This window comes from Pleurodeles waltl, chromosome 5 (assembly GCF_031143425.1).
Source record: "Pleurodeles waltl isolate 20211129_DDA chromosome 5, aPleWal1.hap1.20221129, whole genome shotgun sequence".
Classification (NCBI taxonomy): Eukaryota; Metazoa; Chordata; class Amphibia; order Caudata; family Salamandridae; genus Pleurodeles; species Pleurodeles waltl.
Window position 1 is genome coordinate 1,485,943,726 of NC_090444.1, and position 13,221 is coordinate 1,485,956,946.

At 41.4% G+C, this 13,221-nt stretch overlaps 1 protein-coding gene across 1 annotated transcript in view; it reads right to left on the reverse strand.

The window, feature by feature from the left end:
• The window catches only part of ZNF451 (zinc finger protein 451), a 407,158-nt gene that overhangs the window by 45,396 nt on the left and 348,541 nt on the right, over positions 1 to 13,221 (reverse strand). Inside the window, exon 13 of the mRNA XM_069235765.1 lies at positions 9,460 to 9,558. Within this exon, the coding sequence (XP_069091866.1) occupies positions 9,460 to 9,558 (99 nt within the window). The remainder of the gene's footprint in view (positions 1 to 9,459; positions 9,559 to 13,221) is intronic.

Here is a 13,221-nt window from a genome sequence, read left to right on the forward strand (position 1 = left end):
CGCCCTGGGGATCCCACCCCACTGGCGACTCAAACTTTTTACACTTGATGTGGGTGCCCTGGTGCCCACCCGGGACACCAACATGAATATGTTCAGTTGCCACACTTGTATCCTCCTACACTAGCCAGTCATCCAAGTATAGAAATACATGGACTCTTGACCTCAGTGAAGCCATCACAGTGGTCCAACACCTTGGTTAAAAGCTGTGGTAAAGTCGTCAGTCCAAGTGGTACTGCTAAGACCCAACGGTGAATCTCCATGAATACATGTAGGGTAGAAGGATTGACAGATTAAAGTAGGTGTATACTTGGTGTTACAAGGGCGATACAGAGTACTTGTTTTAAATAGTTTTCATGTATATCTTTTCCTTTGATGACGCAGAGTACTTTTGTTTGTACAATCTTGAACTGGAATAGCTTAAATTTATTTCTAATCAACTCTTGAGACATCTGTAACACTTTTTGTTGCCGACAAATGTAACTTTTGTCAAGGCACATTTAATTTAAGAGAAAGAAGTCTTCGATTTCTTTTTAATTAAAATGCATGTTGAAAGCAACATGTCACTTACCAAAAACTCATGACAGTAGCCCGAGTGGAATCGAGACATAGACCAAGTAGAGGCATGAGACACTCCTGGAGTTATTTACAGACATAGCGCTGTGCTTCAGAAACAGTTTTCTGTGTGCACTTGCACAAGTCTTGTTGCCCTTTGGTGCAGCATTACCTGTCTTACTGGAAGGTTCTGCTTCTCAGGACAGCACACAGTCATTTGCTGTTACAACACTGGAGTTGGCAGGGACTGCTGAACTGTTTAATGATGGGGCTGGTGCCCAATGCCACATTCTGCACTGAAGGCTCTAGCTCAGAATTTGTGTTACAAAGGAGGTTGTCTGTGCACATTCACAAGGAACATTACTCATGAGCAAGAGGAAGGGGAGATGAAGTGACCTTTGTGGTTTTGCTAGCAGCTTAGGCTGAGCAGTGTAGAAGGCAGAACAACACTGTTGTCTTTAGTAATAGGGGATTGGCAGTCACAGGTGATGAACAGCACCTTAAGCAACCGCCACAAAGCAGTGGGTCATCCCATAGGTTCTTGTGCTTTTACTCTGCACCATACAGACAGCTCCACAATGCAGTGTCTTTTGTGGTCTCTCTGCTTCTCTCAGGGAAACATGGACAGAGGTTGGAGTAATTTGATTGCTTTGTTTGACTGTGCAATGTCATGCGCAGTGGAGGGGTTGGGTCATTCTCTGGGAGTTGGTTGCACAGCCTGGCAGGAGGCAAGGCCCTGTAGCCAATCCATGTTGCTCCCAGCCAAACGCAATGCAAAGTGGGGACATTGGATGCAGTTCGCACAAGGGAGTTGGGCATTTGCTCAACTTTGAATATGATACAAAAAATCCAAAGGTTAAAGTCATGCTATAGACAAGTATGGAAATAAGATCTTAGCTTATGTTAAAAAAAAAAAAAAAAAAAAAATTACCTGAAAAAAACCCACAAAGGTTAAAGTTACATTATTGTTAGGTGTGGAAATGAGATAAAAACTAATGTTTAGAAACAAAAAAAGACTGGCATTCACAAGCTAGTTTGCTGAGCTAACAATAACGTGCGCCCACACAATGCACTACTTATGACCTCACATATCATATCACGCATGACGTTAAATGACATAATTGATGACATCACTGATTACATCTCAAAGGACTGTGTAGACACACATGCTTATGTAGGTACAAATATGTGGATCACCAAACTAGGAGACACCACTACACTTGCAAAAGCTTCAGATTCAAGCTTTGTCTGACCTTTCACGTAAACCAGGAAGCAGTGGTAGAAAGCTTTCCAAAATTGGTAAATACATGCAACACTGGAGAGACAGCAAACAAAATAGTGACCAGAGTAGTTTTTGCACAAAAAGCCACATCTGAAAAGCCAATACCCCGACAACTGCAGAGATTGATAAAGCAGGCGTGGCACTCAAAGGTTTCAAGAAAAGTTTCCATCATTAACTCAGAGAACATAATAAGGCTTTAACAATAGCAACCCAGCTTTTGTAAAAGGTCAACATGAAGTTAGACAAGTTGGCTGAACCTGCCTCCTTTATTTGAGCTACATTTAAGTAATATTTGTGTGGATCATTGTGATAATGCAAATGAAAAACTGACTAGCATAATATTCTTAGAGTAAGATAGTATGCCGAAGTAACAGACTTAGACGCAAAATGTAGAGACAGACATATCAGGAGAAGACTAACCAGAGGTCCCATGACTGACCGCTGGGGATGCAAGTGTAGAAAGCAAGGCAGGGTGGCGTGCTAAGAGGTGATTGCAGACATATATATGGGAGGGAAAACTAACAGAAAACGGAGGCACATTGGTGAAACCAACGTTTGCATAGCTCAAGAACTTCGCAGTGAAAGAAAGACTGCACGTGGACGCATCGAGGTTGGAGGTCACAGGAGGTGCGCTGAAATATGATATTCCACATAAAAACCGGCACAGACTCCAATAATGGCCGTCACAGACAAACACAGGCTTCAGGGCCCTTGGCGTTTCTGTACTAAAATGTAAACTTTGATTTTATACATGGCTCTTATGTATGAAAAGAGCATAAGCGGCCCGGCAGAAGTAAACTGTGCTCTATTACATAAATAGCTTTTATGTAAAGTTATAGTGATTCCACTGAGTGCCCCGTGCCACCCGTTGTGGCTTCAAAGATCTAGAGTGAGTCAAATGATGGAGAAACGTTGTTACGATGAGGAACAATTCCTGAAAGTAAAAAAGTGTGTGCAAAACGTTGAGCGAGAGATCCCCACAGGAAGCTTGCCATAAGAGGAGGGATGAACGAGCAGCGGGAACAAGGCTAAGAAACTAAACTTTTAGAAAGGAGAACGCAAGAGCGCTCAGCTTTACACATGGAGCACTGACGCAGCTGCGATATTGCAGTACGTTTTGATCTTCTGAATCATTTTACATTGCAACATGTTTTGATTTGTCAATGAGTTTGTCAGTGGATGCCGAGAAGAATTTCAAATACACAAGGACCCTAATTTCATAATCTCAAAGGGAGGAACTACCATGGAGTAGGATGGCAATCGTAGCTCATGATTCATGGATTGCACACATTTGAAACAACCTGCCGACTGCTAATATAAGCCCTCTGAGATTAGCAGATAACTTTGGAGTTATGGAATGTAAGACATTTATTAGTCAGTAGATAGGCAATATCTTGATATGAACTACTGAAATTTGATACTACAATGCAGCCAGCTGCAAAACCTGTGTGATCATCTGGGACATTACTGGATTGAAAAGAGAAAGTGAAAAAAACAATATCGGGCATTAATCATTTACTTTCAGAAATGTGCCCTGGCGTAGGATGGTTAGAGATATATATTCAACATAAGGGCCATTTTGTAGTCTTTGATTGTCATGCAACAGGACTTTTACGAGGGAGAACATACTGGCTTTGTTCTCTTATAGTCTTGCAATGGGATTTTTATGAGAACAGATATTGGTTTTGTTCTCTCATCCTACTGCAAAACATATTGTGTAGCCTTGTGCATATAAAACTAGACTGGGGAGGAATTATAACAGTGATTAATCCCCATGTTTAACCCACTTATGTACATCTCTACTTTCTCAGATTTTTTTCTTCCCAAAAACTTTTATTGATATTAAGACAATGCACAGTAGCTCTTCAGTCCTCAAGAACTTCATACTCTTAATAATATTCAGTATTGTTTGCACTCATGGGAATCCCCTAGTCAAACAACCTTTTTGTATCATGTCCTGAGCAGTAGAAGGTTCCAATGGAAGGCACATATGGGAGCTAAAATTCTTCTCTTAATTTTCCTTCCGTTACCCTCAAAGTAAGTGCATCACCCTAAATGATCTAGAACAGATTGACATTTGAGACCCGCTGTTCAAGTAGACTATTAAGGGCTTAACAAAATTTGTCCAACTGCTCCACTCCCCAGGTAATTTCCACATCATAAGCTTCATGGACGTCACTGTCCATAATCTTTCTGACCATTCCTGAATCGAAGGAAGGAGAGATCACATTTAAAGGACGGCAATCTTTTGCCCGACTGCTAAAATCACATGCACCACTAGTATTCAGCGATTCATTGTCATCCTGCCAGAAAGGCCGGCTTCATTCCAGATACCACTGTAGGTGTACTGTGTGGAACAGGATACACCAAGGTCCTGTTAAGTGACTTAACACTTCTTTCCAGTGTGTCTTAAACTCTGGTCAAGACAACCCACATCGCCGCCAGCACATATCTGTATTTGAGTACAGGTTGTTTGGGGTCAAATACCAGTGGAACATTATTTAATACACAGTTTTCCTATTCTAAACACTGAATAGTGTCTTAAGACTCTCTAGAAGCCCTACCACCGAGATGGATTGAGTTCCTGATCTAATAGTGCTTCCCACCTAATCATGTATGGTCAGGCTGTATATGTTATTCTGGAGTAAATGCTCCAGCTTAAAATGGAGTGTTAAGTAATGGAACACACATTCACAAACTTCACTTCCATTGTGTATGTGACCTTATTCTACAGGAACAATGCCCAATGTCTCAACTGATAGTGGCATCACATCTTTAACTCATCTAAAAAGATTGTTTTTGCCTGCCAAGCCTTCAAAGTTGGATTTATCACTTTCAATACATATGCTGGCTCAGATCTACTGTTGCAAAGTAAATTTATGGGTAGTCACCACCAGTTCAGAAAAAATGTTTTGGGGATGCACCTGTTGGTAATCTTGAAGTGCTATGTTCTGACTCCTAAAACATGTCAAAAACCTGGCTTAAAACCTGATAGCCACATTTAACTTTCCTATAAGGCCATAGTGTATGGTGCAGAAATACGCCCTGGCTGTATAAGTTAAATGCAACTTGTGGATTGCAGTACCTAACGGGAAACCAAAAACAATGGCAGTGAAAGCATTGCCTGACAGCAGTTGTTTGAACCCTGCACTGGAAAGACATATCAAAATCACCCTTTAAACAGGGACGAAAATCATAAACTTTTCATATGTGACACCCTTTAGTGCACCTTGCTCCTCTTAAGGTAGATTTGATAATACATAACAGTGAAACATGTGCGACATTAGAAGTGGCATGTTATGCCAATGACGAGATCCTAAACAACAATGTCACTGGTCATTCTGTAGCAGGCACCTAGGAAATGTCAAAGTATAGGGTATACACTTTAATCTATACAGTTTGACCTGTGCCAGCTACAGACTCCATCCAAAGACTTATTTTTATATTTAATAAAAATCCGATCTGATGGTAAAACTGGATTTGTACTGGGTGGTATCACTTTTAGAAAGCTATCTTTACCCTGCCTGGAGCTGCTTAAGCTTAACTTGCATTAGCTCTCCAGAAACAGCTCAGTCTGACATTGGCTGGGGTTTAGGTGTGAAAACTGTCTCCAGAGCAGACACAATGGATTTTGAATGTAGAAGTGTTTTTTTCCCCAGGCAGGGAGACCAGTTGGGGTGGTCCTAGGAATTTAACTTCAAGGGGCCTGTCCTGTCACAAGCAAGCATTAGGTGACAGTTGGAAAGCCCCAGCCTTTGTCTCCATAGTTAGACTGGCACCAAACCCAGTGAGAGGAAAGCTACCTGAGCTCTTGTTTTGACTGACCACAGAGGGGGCTGCTCACTATCCTGGCCACATATCTGGGTGGGTACATAGGATCTGCACAATGGGAGAAGAATTTACCATTCTGGATACAGGAGGTGAGGGCTAATGTGGAATTGTTTTCAACAGGGCAAATGTGAACTGCTGAAAAAGTGGGTTATTTTTACATCATTGGTTAAGGAGTGCCCAGAAATGTTCATCACTCAAAGGCTGTTGAAACCTACAAAGCTGGACCCTCTCCAAGCCTTCCTCGGAACACTTTCTGGACCTGCGTAATAGAGTACTGGACCTGCTGTCTACGCCATGAGGGGGAACCCGAAGGACTGTATACCTCTTGTACCCAGGACAAAGAAGTAGACTCCAAGGGTCATTTGTCTCACTTCCTGTTAACAGGGACACAAGCTGTAAAAAGTCTTTACCTAGAAGCAACCCAGCTGATCAGTGGCAAATTAACCTGGACTGGTCCTTGCTGCGAGCCTCTGCATGACTCTAAGTGCCCTCCCATGGAGACCTTGAGGTCCTGGGGACCTCAAAAGTGTACTCTTATGTTTGTTTAGGCACCAGAGGAAAGTTTAGAAACTTTGATAACCTTTCCTGCCAGTGTTTCAGAGGTACTTGCTTCAAACAGTATCTGACCGGGAGTTTCATGGTGTTGGATTAAATTTCAGCTTTGCCCCAGTCAGGGCTCCAAGCAGCTCTGAAAAAACAACTAATTCCTATTCTGCATTGGGACTATTTTCAGCAAGAAATCTCCAAAGTTCTAGCGGACCAACCTGCTTCAAGTATCTGGCCTTCAGTGGCAGCCTCTCTTCTCAAAAAGTGACAAAATCCCCTTCTGTGTTTGGACTTTGAAACATTTTCAAACTTTTATGAGCTCCAGACTTTCACTTGGACCAAGATATTTGTTGCATCTGACCAGAGTTCCATCACAGCTGACCTCAAATTATGCCTCGGTCCCAGTCTACCAATTCCCTAGACTATCATTGGGGCTTTGTGCTTCTTGGTGCTATTTTCACTTAAATATTTGAAAATTCCTATCTCCAATTCCCCTTCCTGGATTTGTCATTTTTGGTCAGATAGTATTAATACATTTGTTCTCTTAATTTCAAAATTGGTTATGGAATTGTATTGTGTTTTCCGTAACTTTTTCTACTGTATATGAACTGCTTAAATACTTCAAAAATTACCTTTGATATAAGCCTTAATGTTTTGTGTCACATTACTAGGGATTAAGCACAGGTGTATTTAATTTATGTGACATCTAGCAGGTGGAGGCTTTATCCTTTAAGGTGGACACTTACCAACTCCAAATAATAATCCACTTTTCTACACAAAGTCATATCAAAACTCAGTGATTTGTCCATTACTGCAGCTTCAATATGAATCCGTCACTTCTTTGTTTTCTGTAGTGATCAGTAAAATACCACCTATAATTCTGCCTCCTGGAATTATCTAACTATGTCTGGAATACCCAAACCCCCCAAAAAACACACACACACACACACACACACACACACACACACACACACACACACACACACACACACACACACACACACACACACACACACACACACACACACACACACACACACAGATGTGGTCTCACCACCCCCTTAGATACTCTTGCTTTCTTACCTTCCCTTATAAAAGGGTCATAGGAAGAATGTAGGGAGGATCTTTCAGCGTGTTATCTTTAATGTTGCAGAACTCACCAGCAATAAGATAAAAGAGGTTGCCACTTCACCAAATCTTTTTGATTTCATGCAGGAGGTGTGGCCTTTTAGCCCTGTGTAAACCTTTAAGCATGGGTGTGATTTAAATACACAGGTTATCAGTGTTCTCCTTATCCCACTGAACCGGGTTAATTTTGCCACTGTTTCCTTACCTTCTGTTCTATCCTCACCCCAAGCACAGGATCTCGGTTTTTTCCCCCCATCCACCTGAAATCGTAACTCTCAAATCAACTGTATCTAGCCTACCAAGGTTGTCAATAAGATGAAATGTGAAAAGAGAAATGTTGTTACTTCCCAAATTGCAAATAGCTCTGAACTCCCCCTTGATAAACTGCAGCTAGGGACGTAAATAAATGGCTGAATGCAGAAAGGATTTTAAGCAAGGAGGAATATTTGACTAAGCCCAGTGCTCAGGGGAAGGATATATGGTAAGACTACTTGGAAGCGATAGTGCAGGAGCCCGATCTAAAGACCCTTTGACCTTGTACTCACAATGTACATATGTATTGATTTATTACTGATTGGGCTGTAAGGGGCCTGATGAAACATTTAAGTTTAATCACTCATTAGAAATGACGTCTCATTTTCACTAGACTGTCAATCAATCAACAATTAGTACTGCGCTGCTGATCACTCATGGGGTCTCAAGGCACTGTTGAAGGGGACCCGGTCAAGCGAAGAGCCAGGTCTTGAGGTCTTTCCTGAACTGATTCAGTGAGGGGGCCTGCCTGAGGTGGGAAGATAACATGTTCCAAGGCTGTGCTGAGAGGTAGGAGAAGGATCTGCCTCCCACTGCACTCTTCTTGATTCTAGAGCCCGTGGCGAGGGTGAGTTGAGAAGATTGGAGTTGTCTGGCGGGGATGTAGAAAGATAGGTGGTGGTTGAGGTAGGCCTGTCCGATGTTATGCAGAGCCTGGTAGGAGAGAGTTAGGCGCTTGAAGGTGATGCGTTTGAACGTACACAGGCACTAGTAGATATGAGAGTTACAGATGTAGGGGATAAGAAATAAATTTGTTCTGAGAAAGTCTCATGTTGCTAATAAGATGACAATCGACTTCTCTATCACTCGTTTTAAATTGCGATACAGCAACAAAAAATGCAAAAAGGAAAAGACGGTGGAAATTACCCATAGTAGGGAAAACTGCAAGAAAATTAAGTTGCAGTCAACCTCATTTACAGGAAAAAATTAAACAAGCCAGTGCACGCTTAAGTGCATGGTAGCATAAGCATTCGTCAGAGCAGTTTGGTTTTAGTAACCAAAAGAAGCTGCTTCTGGCCCGAAGATCGTAAGGGAACTTGCCGCAGACATGGTGTAAAAGAGAGCAGGAAGTAGGACTATTTACCCAATATGCCTTTTTTCACCCAATATACCATAAGTGTGAAGCGGTTCAAAATGATGCAATTACTACACTTTCTGCACAGAGGGGCCAGAAGACTTCAAATTCACACCCATAGTTGTTTCTGCCTGCCCTGTTTAACAATTCAACTAAAGACGTCCACAATCCCTCAGATTTATCTGTCTGACATGCCTGTATTTGGGTAAGTAATCGCTTTTGGTCAGTGCTTAATTTATACATAAAAAGGTGCCGGTGCTCAAAGCTCTCCTCTTGAACAAGCTGCTGCTGCAATTAAAAGTGCGTGCACACAATAATGAGACAGCGTAATCCTGAAGCCACCTCGGGCCTCTTCAATCCATTTACAGCCACTCTCTACCCTTTCAGCTCACTCCTGCTTTTCCCCTTTTCTGACGCTTTTTTGTTTTTCTCTTCCGCCGTCTTTCCCACATGTTTTTTGCTCGCAGTATACGATTGAGACAGAAAACTAAGCCCCGGCCCTCAGAAATAAGTGTCAGTGCTCTGCACCGGAAACAACAAACACAAATTAAGCACTGCTTTTGGTAATATCGCACTACAATGGGGTTTTCGAAACGCGCGACGCACACAACCTTCAGGCCCATGGGGCGCACAGTGAAATAGCTTTTTAGCTGACCAAGAAGCACCTTTAGCGCAATTTTGGAAGCATCTTCCCTTCCCCATCTGCCCTCCAATAAAAAGAAACAAATGTCACCTTCGTGTTGTTTTCCATCCGTTGTCATTTGAAGTTGTTTCAAACTTAGCTCCACGGTCAGTTTAAAATCACAGTCTTCTTCGGTGTCATCATCACTCTCTGTGAAACAGTAAACAGATTGCACATTTACACAATATCATTATTTACAGTGCTACTTTACTCAGTTGATCAACAGTGGAAAGATACCAGTGCACTGAGATTTATAAGTGAGTAACGTTCATACCTACATGAGCCAGTGCAGACGGTCTGTCGACGTACACTTTTGACAGACACTTCCGACAGTGTATAGCAGAGGTCACTCGCATACAAACAGATAACAGAAAAAAATACCACCTTCAGAAACTGTTATTCAAACTGCAAATTACCCTACATATTATTTAATATTCAAGGACCAGCCAGGCTATGATGCCAGAAAATATTCTATGGACACCGGGAGATACTCATTCCATCAGTGGACTTCAGAGCCAATAACCAAGAGAGAACGCCAGAACAGATGCTTCCCACTTCTGCCACTCACTTCAGACGTCCCAAAAGTATGAAGTTCATGGTCTTAATTCTGGAAAGGACTGTGTAGTCTTCTTGCCTGGCACAGCACTGAATGTCTCCTGTTGCAGATAACTGACGTACTAGCACAAGGGAGGTGCTGTGTGCCTGCTCAAGGGCAGAGAACCCAGTGCACCAGTATGGACTTTTTGACGCCAGCCTTGTCCCAATTTCAAATAATATTGCTATGGGCACATTCAGTGTGGCTGCCAGCACCAGAGATAATGGGCGACAAACAGTTGGGGTTTCCTCAGCGAGACAGAAATTACAATAAGGTATCAACTAGTTCACTTTGCATTAAGAATTACTTCTAAGTTCGTGCATGTGACCCCAGAAATCTCAGGTTCGGTCAGACCCCACAGACTAATCAATCAAAACGCCTTTAGCATAATCTGCTACAGCACCAAGTGCATATAAACCTCCACCCCCCTGATATACAGCCATAAAAAAAAAAAATCATTTTTGATTTGTGTTTTTGGATCATTATAGAAGTAATTCGGCTTGGGTAGGCATTGCTGAGCTGGGCCAATTTTTTCTGGACAACATTTTTTAAAATGGCAGATGTGTTGCAGTGAAGATGTAATATTTCAGGAACCATGAAACATTTGCAGAATGTTGAACATTTGAGAAAAGCATATCAACAGGGACATCTTTTTGTTGCATTGGTTTTGCAAGTACATGTACATGCAAGTTCTGTGGGTAGAGGCTTTAGAAATTTTGTAGGTTTCAGCACCCCACCAATATCTTCCCAAACAAATTCATACAGATCTTTCTCTACATATGCATGATCCAAAACATTTACACATTTTCTGATCAAGTAGAATGCATACAATATGACATCGGTGGAATGTCACTCAGCAGGACTGACCTCTTGAGCTCGCTGTACTGAAGACTGTCATATGTGTGACAGTCAGAACTCGTTTTCCACAAACGCACAAGGTATTCTTCTACATCTTTAAAGTCACATTCTTCTTCTGTCTCAGCAAATCCTTTTAGAAACTTCACAGCTTCAGCAGTTAAAGCTCGAAGCTTTGTTCCACTTTTGCTCATAGTGTCATCACCCTTAAGAATGTGCGCTTTGATAACACTAGCCATCTCTGGTTCAAGTTTCATCTACAGAATATGCAGAAGGATTAACTGTCTTTGCTCGTCTAATCCATAACGCATTCATAACTCTGACAATCCTTGACTTATTAACAAATCTAAGTAGCACAATAACAACACTTGTGTTATTTGACAGTACAATGACTCGACTGGAACCATTTCGAACAGCCCACTCAACATGTGGCACAACACGAAAGTCAGCTTCCTCCAATATGCTGTTAAATTCTGAAACAATATGGCCCGTAACTTTTGAATATTTCTCTGCAGGCACCAACTCCTCATTGACAATCATTCCACTTCCAATAATTGGAAATTCGGTGTTCACTGAAGCATTAGCAATGTTTCGGCAAGTTAAAATCTCCAAGTTCATCTTGTTCGATGTTGATGACCAGAATTTATCAAGTTGCAAAGGTATAGGTGTCAAATTTGTGATGCAGGCAAGGTCAATTGTTCCACTTGTAGACATGCGTCTGATTCTCTCACATTCTTTGACAGATAGTTCAAGATAACTATCAAGCAATGTGCAGTTTTTGCAAGGTGCACACTGACTCTGATATCTGTAGAACAGTCTGAACGACCTCTGCGAAGTTTTGCATCAATGAAATCTTGAGAATTCGCTATTTGGCACATAGTCCAAAACAACAGCACTTTTCAATGAGGACACCTTTTCGAACTGAAATTCTTTAGGTGAAAGGTTTTGTTCAAGCTCTTGTACGCGTTTGTGCTTCACTGGTTTGGTTGCAGCATCTCCGTTTGTTGGGAGAAGATCATGCGACAGAATGCCCTTGATAAATTCACCCCTTGCTTTTGCTACATCCACCTCTGTGTGTTTGCAAAAGTTGTTTTTTTTGTAACCTGTCTTGTAGTGGTTGGTTGGACGAAACTCTTACTACAGCAATTAAAGAGTGGAAGTTTAGCTTCAGTGGTTATGTCAAACAACTTTTTCTCTTTCAATACAAATCTGTCCTGCTTCAGTTCTGCGTATAGTTTCGATCCATAATCAAGGACATCTAGTAGAGGTGTCTTTATAATGTTATCCACATATTGTTCGGTCAAAAAATTGTGTAGTCGCCCAGGCTCAACATTTCAAAGGGGTTACACCTTGCTGCTGCATATGAAGAATGCTCTCTACATGTTTATTATAATGTTCCCTTCTCTTTCCGAAAAGTTTGTGGTGAGAAACAGTTTCACGATGGTCCATTAATTGTGACTGTCATCTCTCTGAAAACATTGCAAACAGAAAGGACTTCATAGTAAACTAGCTGCCATTGACGAACATATTCACTTTTACATGTTTGACCAACAATTTCCTTGGAGCTTGTCTGTTCCAATTTCATATCTGGAGCCACATCATTGAAGCTTCCCTCTCTCTCGCACAACAAAAAGTCTCTGGATACATTTTCAGTAGGGGTATGGCTTTTCCACCTCTAGCTTCTATACTCTTTCTAAATACCAGGACCCATATCTCAAGTAGTTTATGCAATCGAATTCGCAAAACACAATAATCAGTGACTCCATAGTCTTCATGTGCAACTCTCAATCACCTTCCCATCAGCATGTACCAAGTTTTTCACTAGAGCTATCATGTGTAAAACCTTTCTCCAGTACTTGCAAGTTTCCGGTTTTTCTTCACATTCTTTGACAAACTCTACAAACTTGGTTTTCAGGTTTTCTGATTTTGAACTGAGTATATTGAACATTCCCTGGCTTTGCATTATGTCTTTTAAAAGAAGTGCACCATGTGCCTTGTTCTCCTCTTAGATAAGTTAAGCAAAACCTAATTTTTCATTCTTTTTCCAGAAAGCATTCCAACCCAATGTTTCTATAGCCTTAGATATGATGAGCATACCCTGTAACAAATGAACATAATGAGTTCTGCTCAATGGCTGGACAGTTTTACTTCCAAAAATTTCAGCTTCAGTAAGTGCATTGTCTATGCCACATTCACTGAGATAACTTCCTGCACACTGTAACACAACATTTGTCATGTGGAAAATACCTAACAGTGGATTAAGATCATCAACTTCTACTGGACTGCTCATAAAAATGTCAGCTACAATACAGAAAATATCTTAATTGCAAAAAATAGGCTGGACACATTTTAGATTTGTTTTT